The sequence below is a fragment of the Corvus kubaryi genome, unplaced genomic scaffold (assembly GCF_017639235.1).
Source record: "Corvus kubaryi isolate FWS band 111438036 unplaced genomic scaffold, C.kubaryi_AGA036_p1.0 37395, whole genome shotgun sequence".
NCBI classification, from domain to species: domain Eukaryota; kingdom Metazoa; phylum Chordata; class Aves; order Passeriformes; family Corvidae; genus Corvus; species Corvus kubaryi.
In genome coordinates, this window is record NW_024581134.1 from 6,854,228 (window position 1) to 6,869,340 (window position 15,113).

General features: G+C 60.0%; 1 protein-coding gene across 2 annotated transcripts; it reads right to left on the bottom strand.

Moving 5' to 3' along the window:
• Positions 1-4,943: 4,943 nt before the first annotated feature.
• Positions 4,944-15,107, bottom strand: SPRY3 (sprouty RTK signaling antagonist 3). Of its 2 annotated transcripts, none has more exons than XM_042040240.1 (2): positions 15,079-15,107; positions 4,944-11,487 (listed from the first exon to the last, which is right to left on the bottom strand). In XM_042040240.1, exons 1-2 carry the CDS (start codon positions 15,101-15,103, stop codon positions 10,523-10,525), a joined length of 990 nt encoding a protein of 329 aa, XP_041896174.1. In that variant the 5' UTR covers positions 15,104-15,107; the 3' UTR covers positions 4,944-10,522. The 2 variants fall into 2 exon arrangements, with proteins under 2 accessions (XP_041896174.1, XP_041896175.1); XM_042040241.1 differs by lacking the exon at positions 15,079-15,107 and adding an exon at positions 11,582-14,222.
• Positions 15,108-15,113: the final 6 nt, after the last annotated feature.

A 15,113-nucleotide genomic window follows, 5' to 3' on the forward strand; every position in this document is an offset into this window, starting at 1 on the left:
AGGGTCTGGCCCCAGGGCTGTGCTGGCAGGGCTGTGCACACCAGTCCTCCCACAAGCTCCTTTCTCCTCACCTTTGCTTCCACCTCTCCACAGGGGCAGGGCCTGCCCAGACCAGGCTCTGCAGGAGCTCAGTCCCATCAGGAACAAGAGCACTTTTGAACAACCCTTGCAGTTTAGGGTCAGCGGCTTCTGCAGGACCCTCTTAGAGGAATTTTGGGGCATTTTTGAGCATAGTTGTGCTGATGACTCACCCCTAATCCTAATGACCCAAAACCTGTGGGGTGAGAGCAGCACAGCCTGGCTGTCCCCAGGGTGTCTGGGGCTGGAGAACCAGGAAAACGCCCTCTTGCACTGGTCAGGACAAGGACAGGAGTGATGGGGCACCTCATCCTCTGCGCTCCTGGTGGCGGTGGCAAGGGCGAGCCATCCCCAGACGGAGGGCACTGCCACACACCAGCCAATTAACCCTTCTAGCAGCTTCCATTAAAAATAAAGGGGCCTGCAGGTCCCTGCTGGAGTGGCCTATTTTACGTGAGCATCTCCTTGGTTTTGCCTGGGCGGACGGCGTTCAGGAGGCAGTTATTTCAGGAAAGGGACGCTATAGATAACTGATCTGCCAGCCAGGTGTCATGTTCCTTCATTTATTTTCAATTACTTTGTCTCCGGAGCTCCACTGAGAGTTGCCTGGTGTCAATTCATTTGGTCACCTCCGTGCCTGCCGCGCGTCTCCGGAGCCGCTCTCCGGTGTGGTGTGATCCGTCCCCAGGGGAGGCTGTTACAAAACAGCTCCGCTTCTCTTTCAGCTCCAGCTCAGCCTCCGGGCCACCCCCAGCTCCATGACCCTGCTCAGGGTCAGCCAGGGGCTCTGGGAGCAGTGGTGTGAGCAGGCAGAGCAGAGAGGGGTTTGGGTGGGAGGTTCCTTCTGCTCCACGGGGTGACACGATGGTGACAAGCACAGGTGGTGCCCAGCCCCTCACCTGCGAAGGTCTCCTGCACAGCCCCTTCCCGTGTGCATGTGGCTGTCATTATGTGCAGGTGACAAGGACCTGAACCTCCCTGTCCTTTGGCTCGTTGCTCTGAAGTCCATTTGCCATTTGGAATGGGTTGGGTTGGAAAGGAGCTTGAAGATCATCTCGTGCCATCCCTGCCCTCCACCCCTTGTCCTGCTGTTGCATGTCCTTGTAAAGAGTCCCTCTGTCCCCTCGGGGCTCACTCTAAGGTGAAGTGTCTTCACTCTCGCTTTCACTTTGGGCCCTTTTTACCTGCCCGAGCTGCTCTCCAAGTGTGATCCGAGCCATTCCTGGCGTGTCCCCGCTCCTGCTGGCACCGCTGAGCTGGCAGGGCTGGTGACAGGGGCTCGCTGTCAGCAGCAGGGCCAGCTCAGCGCTGACGGTGACAACAGTGGGGACCAAGAAGGGCATGATGTCATTTTCAGATCCGCTGGGAAGTTCTCAGCAGCCACGTCTGGAAAAAAACATCATTTCCCCGTGAAAAAAAGGGCACATTTGCTCTGGTTTCAATGAGAAAGAAATAAATAGAAAGCCTGGGAGTGACTGTCCTTAATTGATTAGTCATTTCTGCAGATGATAATTGCACATCAAAAGACTGAGATCCTACTGTTCCATGCAAATGTCCTCACGGAGAGCAGCAAGGCACAGGGGAAGTGGATACAGGAAATAAATCCTTTAGGACCTCCCCAGGAGGATTCGGAGCTCCACATCAGGAAAACAGTTTTGTTCTAGACGTGCCTTGAAGAAACATCCTCAACCTCAGGCACATCCCAGGAGCGGAACCTGGAGAGGAAGGAGCGCAGGGAACACCCCAGTGAGGGGGTCTCCAGCCAGGGGAAAACAGCCCCGCCTCAGACACCAGTGCAGAGCTGTGCAACGTTCTGCAGCTGCTGCTCCAGGGGCTGGGACGTGGCTGGAGCCCAGGATGACCCTCAGCCCCGTGGTTCAGGGCATCAGCAGCCACCAAGGCCAGAGTGAGGTGGCCGGAGGAAGGAGCCTCTCAGTGAGCGGGTTAAAATCAGAAGATGGACCTCCCACCCCTCCTGGGTTTTGGGCAGCATCCCCAGTTTCAGGTCCTTGGCCGTTTCGTGCACACCCTGGTTGTGCCGGGGGTGCCCAGGCCGTCCCCGGCCCCGGCTGCCACCCCGGCTCCGCTCCGGGCCCGCGGGAGGATCCAGCGAGCTGCCAGCCCTGGTGTCTGGCAAAGGAGGCTTGTGAGCATGACTCAGTCAGCCTCCAAAAGCAGCAGCGAAAAACAAGAATCTGCTGTGAGCTGCATCTTGATTTTTAAGCCAATCTCGTGATGTTTTGCAGGGCCAGAGTGTGGCTCTGTGATACCTGGGCAGTGCTGAAACCCGCAGGCGTTTTGGGGTTTTTTGGGGTGCAAATTGTCCTTTTTGTACACCTTGGGGTGCTGGAGACCCTCTTTCTTGCAGGGAGCAAACCCCCCACATGCCCAGGACTGCAATCACAGCACAGGTCGCCCTTATGAGGGGGTCATTTCTTGTCTGGGATATTCCAAAGGCTCCTGGCTGCCCTCAGAGCTGCCCCCTCAACCTTTCGATGCCTCCAGGGATTCCTAAACCTCACTGAGCAGCTCTGAACAGCGGCGGGGCAACATAAGAATGGCCTCTTGTCTCTGCCTGGGGCTTTGTGAGGCCAGAGGTGTGAGAGCCGAGAGGTGCCCTCAGCCCTACACGGAGCACGACCATGGCCAGGCAAGGAAGGGCTTCTGATGGTGGAGAAGCCATTCTGCAAATCCCTCCAGCCTGTGCTCCTGTCCCACGGTCCCTACAGCCGAGGGCGACAGCAAGGACTGGGTTGGACCCCCTGCCCGCTCCCACCCAGCTTCCCACGGGCATCACCTCCAGCACGAGTCAAACCCACCCATGTGCAATGAACCCTCCACCTCCTCATCCCCGCCACCGAGGCAGCGGCACCGAGGATGCCCGGGGGACGCTGAACTCCCTGCTGCCCCAGGTACCGGCCACGGCAGCCGGGCTCGGAGCCGCTCCCCTCCGGTGTCTGAGGCGCGGGGGGACGGCGGGAGCTCCCTCCCGCTTTGTAGTCAGCGCGGAGAAATCGGCACTTTCGGGGCATGAGTCATCTGACCTATTTAGCCATCTTAGGGAGAGATGAATGACTCCTTCTGAGGGCTCCTCTCTCTCTCCTGTCTAGACAGCCAAGCTCTCGACTGCAAACACCTTCCCTGGCTCTCCTGAGCCCGCCAGGCTCCTTTCCGGGATGCGAGGGATGCTCCGCCAGGCACGGGGCTGGATCACACCTGGGCGTCCTCAGGGGGACCAGAGCTTGGCCTGGCTTCTCTTGCTCTGGGCAAGGGAAGATTTCAACACCAAAAAGGTGGGAATGCACTTCTGGAAAACACCGTCCGTGTCTAAGGAGGGTTTCGTGGAGCTGAGCTCGCTCGGGCTGTGCTGGTGCTGGGACAGGACAGGACAGGACATTTCAGCTCTGAACAACCCCTGTGTCAGCCAAGAACAGCTGGGGGTTTATTCCAGGCTAAACCCTCCGGGTGGCTCTGAGCTCCAGCTCACCTGGGGCAGGTGCCACGGGATGCTCAATCCTGGGGAGCCTCTCCTTGTCCTCACACAGACGCAGAACAGAAAATGACTGTGCAATTCAAAGAATCATGCTAATCTTAGGGGAAAAACCATTTTTTGCAGTTTTTCTGTCGTTCCTGGGACCATCAGGACTTTCTTTACACAGAAGGAAAATGTTCACAGGAGCAACTGACATCTTTTCCAGGTTATCATGGTCTGTAGCTCACCTACCTCTGTCCCACGCTGCAGCTCAGCTCCTGAGCCTTCTTCCACAGGAGCACAGGAGAGAGACCCAGAGATGCCAGGAGGTTTGGTGGCACGAGGAGAGGGAAGGCTGGGGAAGGTGGCACCAAAGGCACCAACAGGGCTCTAACACAGTTAACACAAAGCTGCACATCTGGGAATGAAAGTGCTTGGCTCTGTCCAAAAAAGAGGGACTTTGGCACTGAAAGGAGCCAATGGGTGACAAATGGCCCAGAGCCATCTTTTGTTTGAAAAGCAGGGGAAGAGTGAGTCACAGCAGGGATTGGACTCACATCTGTGCTCCAGAGCCCTCAGGCACATCCTGGATGCTGGGGATGAGGCATTGGAACCGATTTTGGAAAGCATGCTCCGATACCAGAGACAGGGAAAAACAGGGAAGCAGCCTGGGAAAAGGGTTTCTGGTGAGAGACGTGGACAGTGCGTGGTTTCAATTCAGCACGGGGCTTGGGAAGGCCCTTCAGCACAAGTGTGGCCTGGGGAAACCATCCCAGGAAAGGAAGGACTCTTGCAGAGAGAGGAAACAGGTTCAGCCCGAGCCGAGGGGCAGACGCTGAAGCCAACAAATTAAAGAGGAATAAGGGGGGGCCACCAGCCGTGGGAGTGATCAGCCACCAAATCGGTGGGCAAGGCCCTGGTGCCCTGGAGGCGCTGGAATAAAGCTCCACCAGCCGTGTGAGAGAAGAGCTTTCGGTGAGCAGGGAGCCCCTCAGGATGAGGATGTCTGGACTCCGTACGAGCAGGGCTTTGGGATCCGCAGCTCTGTGACGTGCACAGGGACCAGAAGCACCAGCGAGGCCCAGAAGCTGCTGGGGTGTGGCCCAAAGTCCTCCTGGTTTGGGTCAAACCCACCTCCAAAAGTGCCAGCAGCAGGGTGGGGAGGGAGCCAGGTCCCAGCTGCAGCTCCTCCTGCAGCAGACATCCCTGGCCCTGTGGCATCACCCCCTCTCTTCCGGCAGCAGGAGAGGCTTTGGGAGCATGTCGGAATCTCTGTGGGGTGACTGAAAGCCCCCAAGGACTCAGGAATGTCTTACCCAGGTCCCCCCACCCTTTGCTCCCGCCCTTTGCCACCAGAGCCAGCCTTTCCCCAGGAGACAAGAACCAGACCACGTTCAAAATTAATATATATTTTTATTGAATAGTTGCTCTAAGTGGGCTTGTGAAGCCACTCATAGAATCACTTCTTTCACCTCAGCAGTGGTTCTGTAACAGTTATCAGCTTTGCAAGAGAGGAAAACCAAACAGAAGAGGGTGCAGTAAAATAAATAGGTTTTTTTTTTCTTATCTTTAAAATAAACTTTTCAAATAAATACTTTGGTTTTTTAATTTTTTTTTCCCTTAAAAGGTACAAGAGTATTGTCAAAAAAACCAGCCATCAGGTTATAAACATATATTATACCTTATAGAAAGGGACTGGAACGGAGAGAGCCGGGGAGGGATCTTTACACGCTGTACAGAAGATTTTGTACCCAGGAACTCGGGATGAGAGCCTCGGGATCCTGGGGCTGTCCTGTGAAGCCCAGGAGGATCTTCCCAGGAGAGCTTTGTGCTGAGGACACCAGGGGAGGAGGAGGATGGGGGACCGCTGCCAGGAGAGCATCCCGATGGAACGGGGCAAAGGGACAAGGTGGGGGCCGGCCAGGCCTGGGGCTTGGGGGGACCTTGGGACAGAGGGTGTGGGACCTCCTCGCCCAGACCCAGCTCTGCGGGGTGGGATTGGTCCTGCTCGTGACAAAACCCTTCGGGGGCAGCAGGAGAGGGGCCCAGCGCCGCCTCCCTCACACATTCCCGCTGCCCACCCATCCAAAACCCCTCCTGCCTGCCGTGCCCCTCCAGGGAACAGCGGCGTTGTGCCCTCAGGGGACACTTCTGCAATGTCACCCCAGGCAGGAGAACAGATCCCAGCTCCCAGCGGGGCTCCAGGAGGGTTTGCAGGAGATCCTGGTGCTCACGGAGAAATACCCCACAGCAAACTGAGCCCCAAGAAGTCCCAGCTCAGGTTTGGGCCCCCTGGTTCAGTGAGCATCCCATGGGCTCCACGGGCTCCTCGGAGGAGCCAAGCCTGAGCTGGATCCTGTTAAAGAGCAAGCCTGAGCTTTGGGGTGGGGGTCAGCCCTTATCACATTCCTATCACAGACATTCCACTCCCAGCTCTGAACTCCTCCCAGCTTCCTCGGAACACCCCGGAGACAGAGCGGCAGCAGCGGTGCTGGGCACAGGGGTTTGGGGCACAGTGGGCTCCTTCCCCTGCCAGTCCCACAGCAGCTCCCCTCAGCCCCGGCTCACCCCTCTGTGCCACACTTCAGAGCCGTGCCCAATCTCTGATTCCAGGCTTTGGCTCAATGGCATTTTCCCTCCAGTCTTTGGGTTCACCCCTGGGCACGGGCAGGAGAGGACTCAGTGGGATTTTAGGGGAATCTGTGAGTCACAAAGAGCTCCCCCCTGTTCTCTGAGGCACTGATGTTTCTCAAGGATGAGTGCACAGCAGCCCAAGGACCTCTTTGGCCCTTCCAGCAGGAGGGGTGGGGGTGGGATGGGAGGACCCAGCCTGGCCCCCATGACTCGTCCCCACTGGGACTGATTTGCCAGTGGGGAAAAGGGGGAGTGGGACCAAGGGAAGCCTTGGAGGAAGCAAAAAACATCAGAGGGTCTTGCCTGGATGGAGCTTTGCACTCCTGGGTGGGAAAAGGAGGCTCTGGATGGGGAGCAGAGCAGGGGGAGCTCAGGTCCTGCTCAGCAGCTCCTGCGTCCTGCTCCTTTGGCACCTGAACCTCTTTCCCTGCCTCAGTCTGCCCCCAGCCCTGCGAGTTCCCTGGCAGAGGAAAGACAACCCAGGGATCCGTCCCTGCGGGAGAGCAGAGGGCTCCATGTGACGCTCCCAAAAGGAAACCAAAAAAGACACGTCAGGACAGAGAGAAACCCAACTGCTGGGACAGGCAGCTGCAAACAAACACCCCGAGCAGATGGATCTGACTCACAGAGGGTGGGGCAGGAAAGGGGCTCCCAACCCCAACCAGAACCGGGGCCCTCTCCGCAGGCAAACCAAACTGCCGGAGGTGGGGATGGAGCAGGATGGATCTGGTCGGAGGATGCTGGGAAAAGCTCAGGGAAAGAATCTGAGGCTGCCCACAGCCTTCCCCACCACGGCCGAGCCCGGTGAGCCAGAGCTTCGGGTGCTTCTCCTTGGAGAGCTTTTGGTGCTTCCCAAGCTCTCCTGAGTGCCGAGAGCGAGGAAGGGAAATGTGCCGAGGAGCCCCAGAGGGGGCGGGCAGCAGGAATTCCAGGTGAACACTTGCCCCCAGGAGCAGGGCAGAGCCCAGCAGGCTGAACTCCTCCAGCCCCCGGTCCTGCGCGTGGCTTTCGTGTCCGCCCTCAGTGAACACAAAGCCCTGCTCCGGTCCAGCAGCCCTCAGCGCCCAGTCGGAGCTCTCCTCCTCTCCACTTCCTACAATCATGGAATCATTCCTGCTGGAAAAGCCCTCTAAGACCTCTGAGTCCAAACATTAACCCAGCACTGCCGAGCCACCGCTGAACCATGCCCCCAAGCGCCACAACTCTGCAGCTTTTAAACCCCTCCCCTTCTACATGTCCAGTATCCCATCAAACGGATCTCCCAGGTTTGTCATTCCACGGAGAGGAGCCATTCCCGAGCCCTGGCCGTGCTCCTCAGCCCTCACCGGGCTCTGGTAGGAAGGGAGCTGCTGCACTGACCCAGAAAAAGCCCATTAGGTGGAAGCTCCTGGCAGTCCTGGCCTCCCCCCAGCTGCTGAAGGGAGCTGCGCTGCCGTGGCCGTGCCAAGCAGAGCTGGCTCTGGGGAGCGGATCCATGGGCAGCCTTCCCCTCATCCCCCAGCTCCAGCACCTGGGGGAGGTCACCCCGCGCTCGCATGACTTGGGAGGCCGTGAAAATGATGAAGCTTCACATGTTGAGTCATTCTACCATCAGGAGAGGAAGCAATGAATTGCAAAGATACAGAGGTGGTAACTAAATTTACAAGTGGGATCCGTTTAAAAGGGAGGAAGAAAAAAAATCAAAGTAGAGCAAGTTGGAAAATTCTGTTCATTAGTTTTCTTTAAAAAGTTTCAATGAACTGTTTCACATTCTCATTCAAGGGAGACGGTTCCTCCAACCCACAGGGAAAAAGGGACCTTTTCTCCCTAAAAAATGCTCTCTGGTTTTCATGAAGAAGGAGTTTAATCAGCATCAATAGAAGAGTGAACTGAGCCTTCCAAAGGAAGGAGACTCCTGGAGGATGTGTCTCCCCACAACACCACCTGGAAGTAGGGAGCCAAGCAATTATTGGCATGAGGATAAATATATTTGCAATGTATTTTGTATTTCTGCCACAGGAATGGTCTCAGAGGGGCTCACACACCTACAGGGCATCCTCTGAGGAGGTCGTGGCCTCAAAATCCAAATGATTCCAGAGTCCAGGCTGGCCCCAGGGATGTACAATGCACAGATGGGGCTCTGTCCCTCCCTGATGCCAGGAGGTCCCTCTGTACCCCGGAGCATCGTCCTGAGGTACCCACAGATCTTCCCACATCCCCCCCTGGGCTCTGGGCGATGTCAGGGGGAGGATTTCACTCCTGTCCATAACACTCTCCAGCACAAACCTCCCACCAGGGATGGGACTCATCCCCCTTCCCCTGGGAGCCTCAAGTTCAATGTTTGGGTGCCATTTGAGTCAAGGGAGCCGGGCACTGCCAGCCCAGGATTTAGTGAATAATGCTTCCAAGCGGGATGAATCACTCCCTGGAATCGCTTTTCCCCGCAACAGAGGGAGCTTGGATCCACCACGATTTTTAGAAAGCGAATGGATGGAAAGAGGAGTCCCACAGTGAGATTCCACTTCTGCCTTGCCCCTCAGCCAGCACTGAATCCCCCCTCCCTGCAGAGCAGACCCCCAGACAATCCCTACTCCTCCCTCTCCCCCCTCCCCTTCCCCGGGAACCAAGGGTCTGGGATTAGCAATGAACTGACTGGGAAATCATCTTTTCCAGCGTGTGCAAGTGCACCAGGAAGCCAAGCCTTGTACCTGGCACCGTTCACAGCAGTATCATGAATATTATTAGTAATAGACCTACCCATCCTAACGTTATATTTATATGTACAAAAATAGATCCACAGAACTCTACGGGAAGAGGCGGCTGGGAGGAGGCGATGGCCGGGCCCCGGGAGCTGGGGCTTGGAGAAGCCAAGGGATGTGTTGCATGTATTTCTCCAGGGGCACCATTCCCTCCTCTCTGTGCTCACACACCTGGCAGGGGGCACAGGCAGGCAGAGCCGAGCTCCAGGACACCACCCCGGCGTCAAACCCCTCCGAATGATGCCAGCGGGGTCACAACCAGCAGCTGGCACTACACAGAGATGGGGCTGAGCCCAGGACCACCAGGAGTCCCCCAGCCACAGCAACCAGTCGGGGTTATTTCATCCCAGCAAGGAAACGCGGAGCCCTGACCCGGATTCCAGTGTCCGTCTGCTCTGCAGATGGCCCAGCCCCAGGGCTTGCTCCAGCCCCGTTCCCGGTTGTCCGTGGGTGGCACAACCCCCTCAGCGAGGTGAGGACTCAAAGGAAACCTGGCGGGGAGGCAAGGTCGGGGTCCCCAGCTTTGACACCCCCTCCTGCTCCCCGTGTCCTCCAGCCCCACGCAGGGTGACAGAAGGCCCCGCTGGGGAGTCCCCGGAGCGGTGGCTGCTCACAGTTGGCTTTGCCATATTGTTTTAAAGTGAATTCAGTGCTGGTGGAAGGTACCAGATCGGGGTTGAGCACGGAGCCGGTGCCTGTGGCATCTGCTGGGTGGTGGGATGGAGCCGGGCGGCAGCTCCCACCTCAGGCAGCCCTCCAAGGCCGGGAGAAATGAATGGCAATTTCCAAGCAGCTCCTTGTTCTCAGCCAAATCCCAGAGGGGACCTTTCCCTTGCTGCAGTCGGGCAGGAGCGAGTGGGCTGGGCTGCCTCCGATAGCTCCTTCCCCTGCCAGAAGGTTTCTAAAGCTTCCCACACCTTCTCTTCCTCTTTGAGACAGAAAAACACGGTGCCACCTCATTTTGGAGCTCGCTCGCTTCTCCCAGCGGCTTCCAAGCCTGGAGGGAAGCCACTGCCACTGGTGAGACCCCTGGGCACCCCAGCCCCTGGGGGAAAGGGACCTATGGCCACCTGAGAGGAGAAAGGCCACCCACGGAAAGTGCTGCAGAGGGAGAAAGAGTGGGAGGAGGAGGTCTGGCTCTCGAGGGGCTCTCGCACAGGGAGGCACTGACCTGTCTCCTCCCCCATGGATAAGGACCACGCTGTGGGGCAGCTCCTAAAACTGCGGAGAGCAGAGTCCTGAGGAGCCTAGGGTCACCCTTGCCGTGGGGGCAGAGCCCCAGGGACCCTCCGGGGGACCTTTCCCTGGGGGCCACAGCCAGGGAGGGCACCCTCGGCTCGCTCTGCCTCTCCTGGCCCTCTCCCGCATGTGCAAAACCACTGCCGCCCCCCAGCTCAGTGCCAGCTCCCCCGGCCACCCAGCCAGGGTGTCCCAAAGCCTGGGGGACCCCCGGGTCACCCATCCCAATCCCGGCAGGTGATGGTGGGGGAGGGGGGGCACTGCGGAGCGGAGGAAGCCGAGGGAGGAGGGGCACGGAGGAGAGAAGAGGAGGAGGAGGGGGAGGAAGGGGAGCAAAGCCCGCTTCTCCTCCTCGGGAGGGTCATACCGGCTTGTCCAGCGTTTTGGGGAAGGGCGTGCCGCTGGCGGAGGAGATCTTTCTGCAGACCGTGTTGGTGTGGCTCTGGCAGCGGCAGCCGGGGCGTTTCAGGCCGTCATAACCCCGCTGGCAAAGTTTGAGGCACCCCAGGGTGGGAAAGTAGCAGCAGAGGCAGGGCATGAGGAGGGACAGGACGCTCATGGCAGCCCAGCGGGCGCAGCAGGAGCCCGGCCCGCAGGAGCAGGGGTCGTCGGCGCAGGTGTCCTCGTCGTCGGTGGAGCAGTGGTAGAAGAGCCCCTTGACGCAGCAGAGGCAGGTCCCGTAGTCGAGGAGGCTCTCGGCGGAGCAGAGGCAGCGCTGGTTGCAGAGCCAGCAGGAGGGGAGGCTGCGGGCCGCCGTGCACCGGGCGCAGCGGCAGCGCCCGCACGCCTCGCACAGCAGCAGGTGCCCGTGCGCCGGGGCCGGCTCCGCGCCCGCCTTCCGCGGCGACTCCTCCGCCTTCAGCTCGCCGGAACGGGGCTGCGTCCGGACCAGCGAGTGCCCGGAGTGCGACGGCGTCAGGCTGCTCAGCAGGCGCTGCTCGGAGGCCGTGGTGCTCTGCGACACCGAGCTGGCCGTGCTGGAGTGGCTCAGGTGCGGCTGCAGAGGTGGCATCTGGTGCTGCTGGCTGTGGCTGCGGTGCAGGTCCTGGAAGGTGGAAGACGCCAGGCGGTCCTGGGACCACTCCTGCTTGTGCGGGGGCTGGGACAGCGAGGGGTTGGAGCGGGCTTGCTGGAAGCACGCCGCCGGTCTCTCCACGTAGTTGTTGCTGGCACGGATGGAGCGGATTTGGTCGATGGACAGGACCTGCTGGAAGTCCTCGGCGGGTGGGTCCATGGTCTCGTCACAGCTGAGTTCAGCCACGCTGGAAGAGAGCTGCATTTCCAGGAGCTGGGAGACCCTGCGGCACCAGGGCACATCTAAAAATCCTAAAGGATGGGGCAGGAAGAGAGAAAATATTCCTGTTACGGGATCCATCCATCCGAATCATTGAATCACAGACCGGTTTGGGATGGAAGGGACCTTAAAGCTCGTCTCATTCCAGCCCCCTGGACCTTCCATTGGACCAAAGCAGGACACAAAGGCTGGCTGGAGAACTCCAAATGAAAGGATTTCCAACAATCAGACCCGGAGTATTTCTGTGCCTGGGAATACTTAGGCTGGACGCATCCCAAGGGAAGGGCTGTCGGATCTGCCCCTCGACCCCGGCGGGCACAGCCTCTCCCCGTGCTTCAGAGCCTCTTGTGTCCTTCCAGAGGATTTCCCACCCCTCACCAGCACCTCCTTCTCCTTCCCCAGGAACACGTGCTGGCCCTCTCCAGAGGAGGGGAAATGGGAAGCGGTGACTTATCCAGAGGCATGGCAGCGCTGGGAACGGCGTCTCCCTCAGAGCAGGGGCTCTCTCTGCTTTGGGGGTTCCCAGCACACCCTGAGCACTGGGAGCACTGGGATGGGGAACCTGAGCACAGCTAACTTTAGGCAGCAGCAGTGACAAATCAGAGTCATGGAATCGTTAAGGTTGGAAGAGCCCTCTGACATCAGCAGCTCCAACCATCAACCCAGCACCACCACCACATTCACCACTAAACCATGTCCTCGAGTGCCACGTCCACTTTTTTTTTTTAACACTTCCAGGGATGAAATTGCAACTAATGAGCCCCACGTCTGGCCAAGGAGTCCTGGTGGACGGCAGCACCCCTTTACCCCATCCACAGTCCAGGAGCCAATTTACCCCACCAGGAGCATTGGGAAGGGCAGGTTTCCCTTCAAACCTGGCACAGACAAGAGGGAAGGCAGCTTTGGCACAGGCAAGCCCCATCGTGCCCCTCACACCACCCTGCCGTGCCCTTTGCCGTTGTTTCCAGGACATGGCATTTCCCGGGTGGCCATGCTGGCAGCAGAGCCTGCTGTGCCCAGGAACATCAGCACCACCGAGGGCCGTGGGATGGGGCAGGGAGGACCCCATGTCCCACCACTCCTCGTCCTGGCAGGCTTCACCCCATGGCACCATCTCCAAACCCTGCTCTGCCAGACCCCGTTGGGGACAACCCTCGGTGGGGCTGGGAGAGGAGAGGGAGCAGCGGGCTCGGGAGCCACGGGACAGCTCCTGGCCTTGGGAGTGAGGGAGACACAGAGCTCCCGCTCCGCCACCTGCACACGGAGCTGCCCAGGAGCGCCCAGAAGATGGACATCGCTCGCTGTGCGCCAGAGCCCAGCCACGAGCTTCCCCCCAGCACTTCCAGCCCAGATTTCCATATGGGATACGTGCTTCCCGTGCACAGGCAGCTTCCCCGGGACAGAGGCGTTCTTTGCTGGCAGATCACAGCAGTGATCCCTCAGTGACACGGACATTGTCGCGGTGCCAGGGCCCGCAGGAAGACGCCGCTCCAGGAGGAAGCTCCCTGCGGCGTTGCCCACGCTCAGCAGGACGGGGCGGCCGCCACTTTCAAGTAGGTGAAGGGGCCACAGGTAGAATCTGCTCATACAGCAGAGAGAGGCAGAGGGAAGATTGATTTTCATTAGCTAGGCTGACCTTGAGGAGCAGGCAAAAGCAAAGGCAACTTACTTTGACTGTTCAAGCAAGATCTCGTCTCTCCCATCCCCCTCTCCGGAAAGAAAAGGCAACTGATCCTCTCAGATTTGGGTTTTTCCCCCCTCCGTGCAATTCCCCGTGGGGGGGGGGGGGGATGCAGGCAGCGAGGAGTCGCTCACCCAGGACACCCACAAGTGATTTGGGTACCCTCTTCTGTCACAGCAATACCAAGGTGAATTCAGAGGGCACGGCTGACCCAGGGAAGGTTTGTGGGCGCCCTGCCGGGATGGGAACAGGCCAGAGGCAAAGCTCTCCCGGCTGTCACCTGCTGCCACCAAGCTCCTCACCTGGGAGGGTCTTGCTAAAGCACAGCTGGGGGACCTGAAGCCCCAGCGCTCCCTGAAGAAGGATGACCCATCCCAGCCTGCAGCCGGGGATGTGCAGAGGGGAGCAGGGAGCAGCCTCGGTGCATTCCCACAGCCCTCATTACCCAGATCCTGTCGGGACGGGATCATTCAGGGGACGATGCAGGTTCCAGCCCGGAGCAGCTGCTCACACCGGGGTGTCCATCCCCACTCACCTGGGCTCAGTACTTGGGCATTCGGACTTGGCCAGTGAGACCAACCCCGTGAGGGTCCCATGGGGACCCCCAAAGGGAGAGACCCTGCAGAGGGTCCCACTGCCCTGGAGCCAGTGGGGCTGGGAGATAAAGGGCAGCCAAAGGGCTGGCCCAGTACAGGGAACCCCAATCCTCTGAACACCAGGAGCTCAGGAGGCACGAGGAGACCCCTGAGCCCGGCTGGGGTGGGAGGGACACCGTGAGGAGGAACCGAGCCTCGGGGACATGAACGGAGAGGAGCTGGCCATCGGCTGTGCCAGACACTCCAGATCTGGGGGCAGGGCTCAGACACAGCATCTTGGGAAGGACAGATATTGGGAGCATCCCCAGCACTGGGCTGGGGCCCGAATGCCCCCAGAGCTGTGATTCCGGGTGCAGGGATCAGGCAAGGACCTGGACTCGCTGGCTGGGGGCAGGCAAATGTCCCTGTGGGAACCAAGGGGAGCTGGGCAGAACATCTGTGGATCCTCCAGAGGGGCTGAATGACCGGAGCTGGAACCCCACTTCTCCCTCCTCCCCACCCCGGGACAGCCCAGTATCCCCTACTCCCTCCCAGCCCTCCCAGCTCCAGCCCGATTCCAGGGCTGCAGTCGGTCCTTATCCCAGCCCACCGAGCTGAGCATCCCCGGGGCTCTGCTGCACCCCTCCCTGCCTACCTGCCCGGCCCTGGGGCGTCCCCCCAGCCTCCTCCTCCTCACACCCTGCCTGCCAGGCGGGCATGCCAGCCCCGGAAACCGGGCCAGCTTTATGGCCACCACCAGCCCCAAACCTATAAAGTTCGTGTGATAATGGGCCAGAGGAGGGATCGTAAAAGCAAATGATTTACAGGCTGGAGGTGGCTGCGAGCCGGGGGCAAGCGGCTCAGGGCGCCAGGTGGGAGAAAAGGGACCCCCTCACCGTATCTGGGTGCTGCGGGGTGGAGCGAGGTGCCGGGGGGAGGCTGAGCCCCCGGCCCCACTCAGCGCGTAGCCCACGCGGGGCTCGCACCCGGCGCGGTCCCGCAGCCCCTCCACGCACACGCAGCCCCCGCGTCCCCGGGACCCCCGGGCCCCGCCGCGGCCGCGGCCCGCCCGTGTGCGGGACAGCCCACGCGTGACTCGGACCCACACGCGGCCCCGGCTCCACCACGCGCACCCCACGAGTGTGCAGGACCCCAACCCCCACCGCGCGGAGCCGCAGCTTCCTTGCACAGCCCGTGCGCATCCAGGGACCCGCGTCCCTTCAGGAACAGCCCACGCGTGCCCAGGACCCCCATCCCCGCTGCTCACGCGTGCCCAGGACCCCCGCCCGCCCGGCCCACTCGCGTCCCCCCCGCCGCGTTCCGCCGCCGTCCCGCAGCCCACGCGTGTCCGCGCCGGGCGGACTCACCCCGCAGCCGCCGCCGCCGGTCCATCCGCCCGCGG

Excerpts from the sequence above, each read along its gene's own strand:
- SPRY3 (XM_042040240.1), bottom strand. The coding sequence starts at position 15,103 with ATGGACCGGCGGCGGCGGCTGCGGG. Across the intron at positions 11,488-15,078 it reads CCGGCGGCGGCGGCTGCGGG|GATTTTTAGATGTGCCCTGG; the intron begins GTGAGTCCGCCC and ends CCCATCCTTTAG.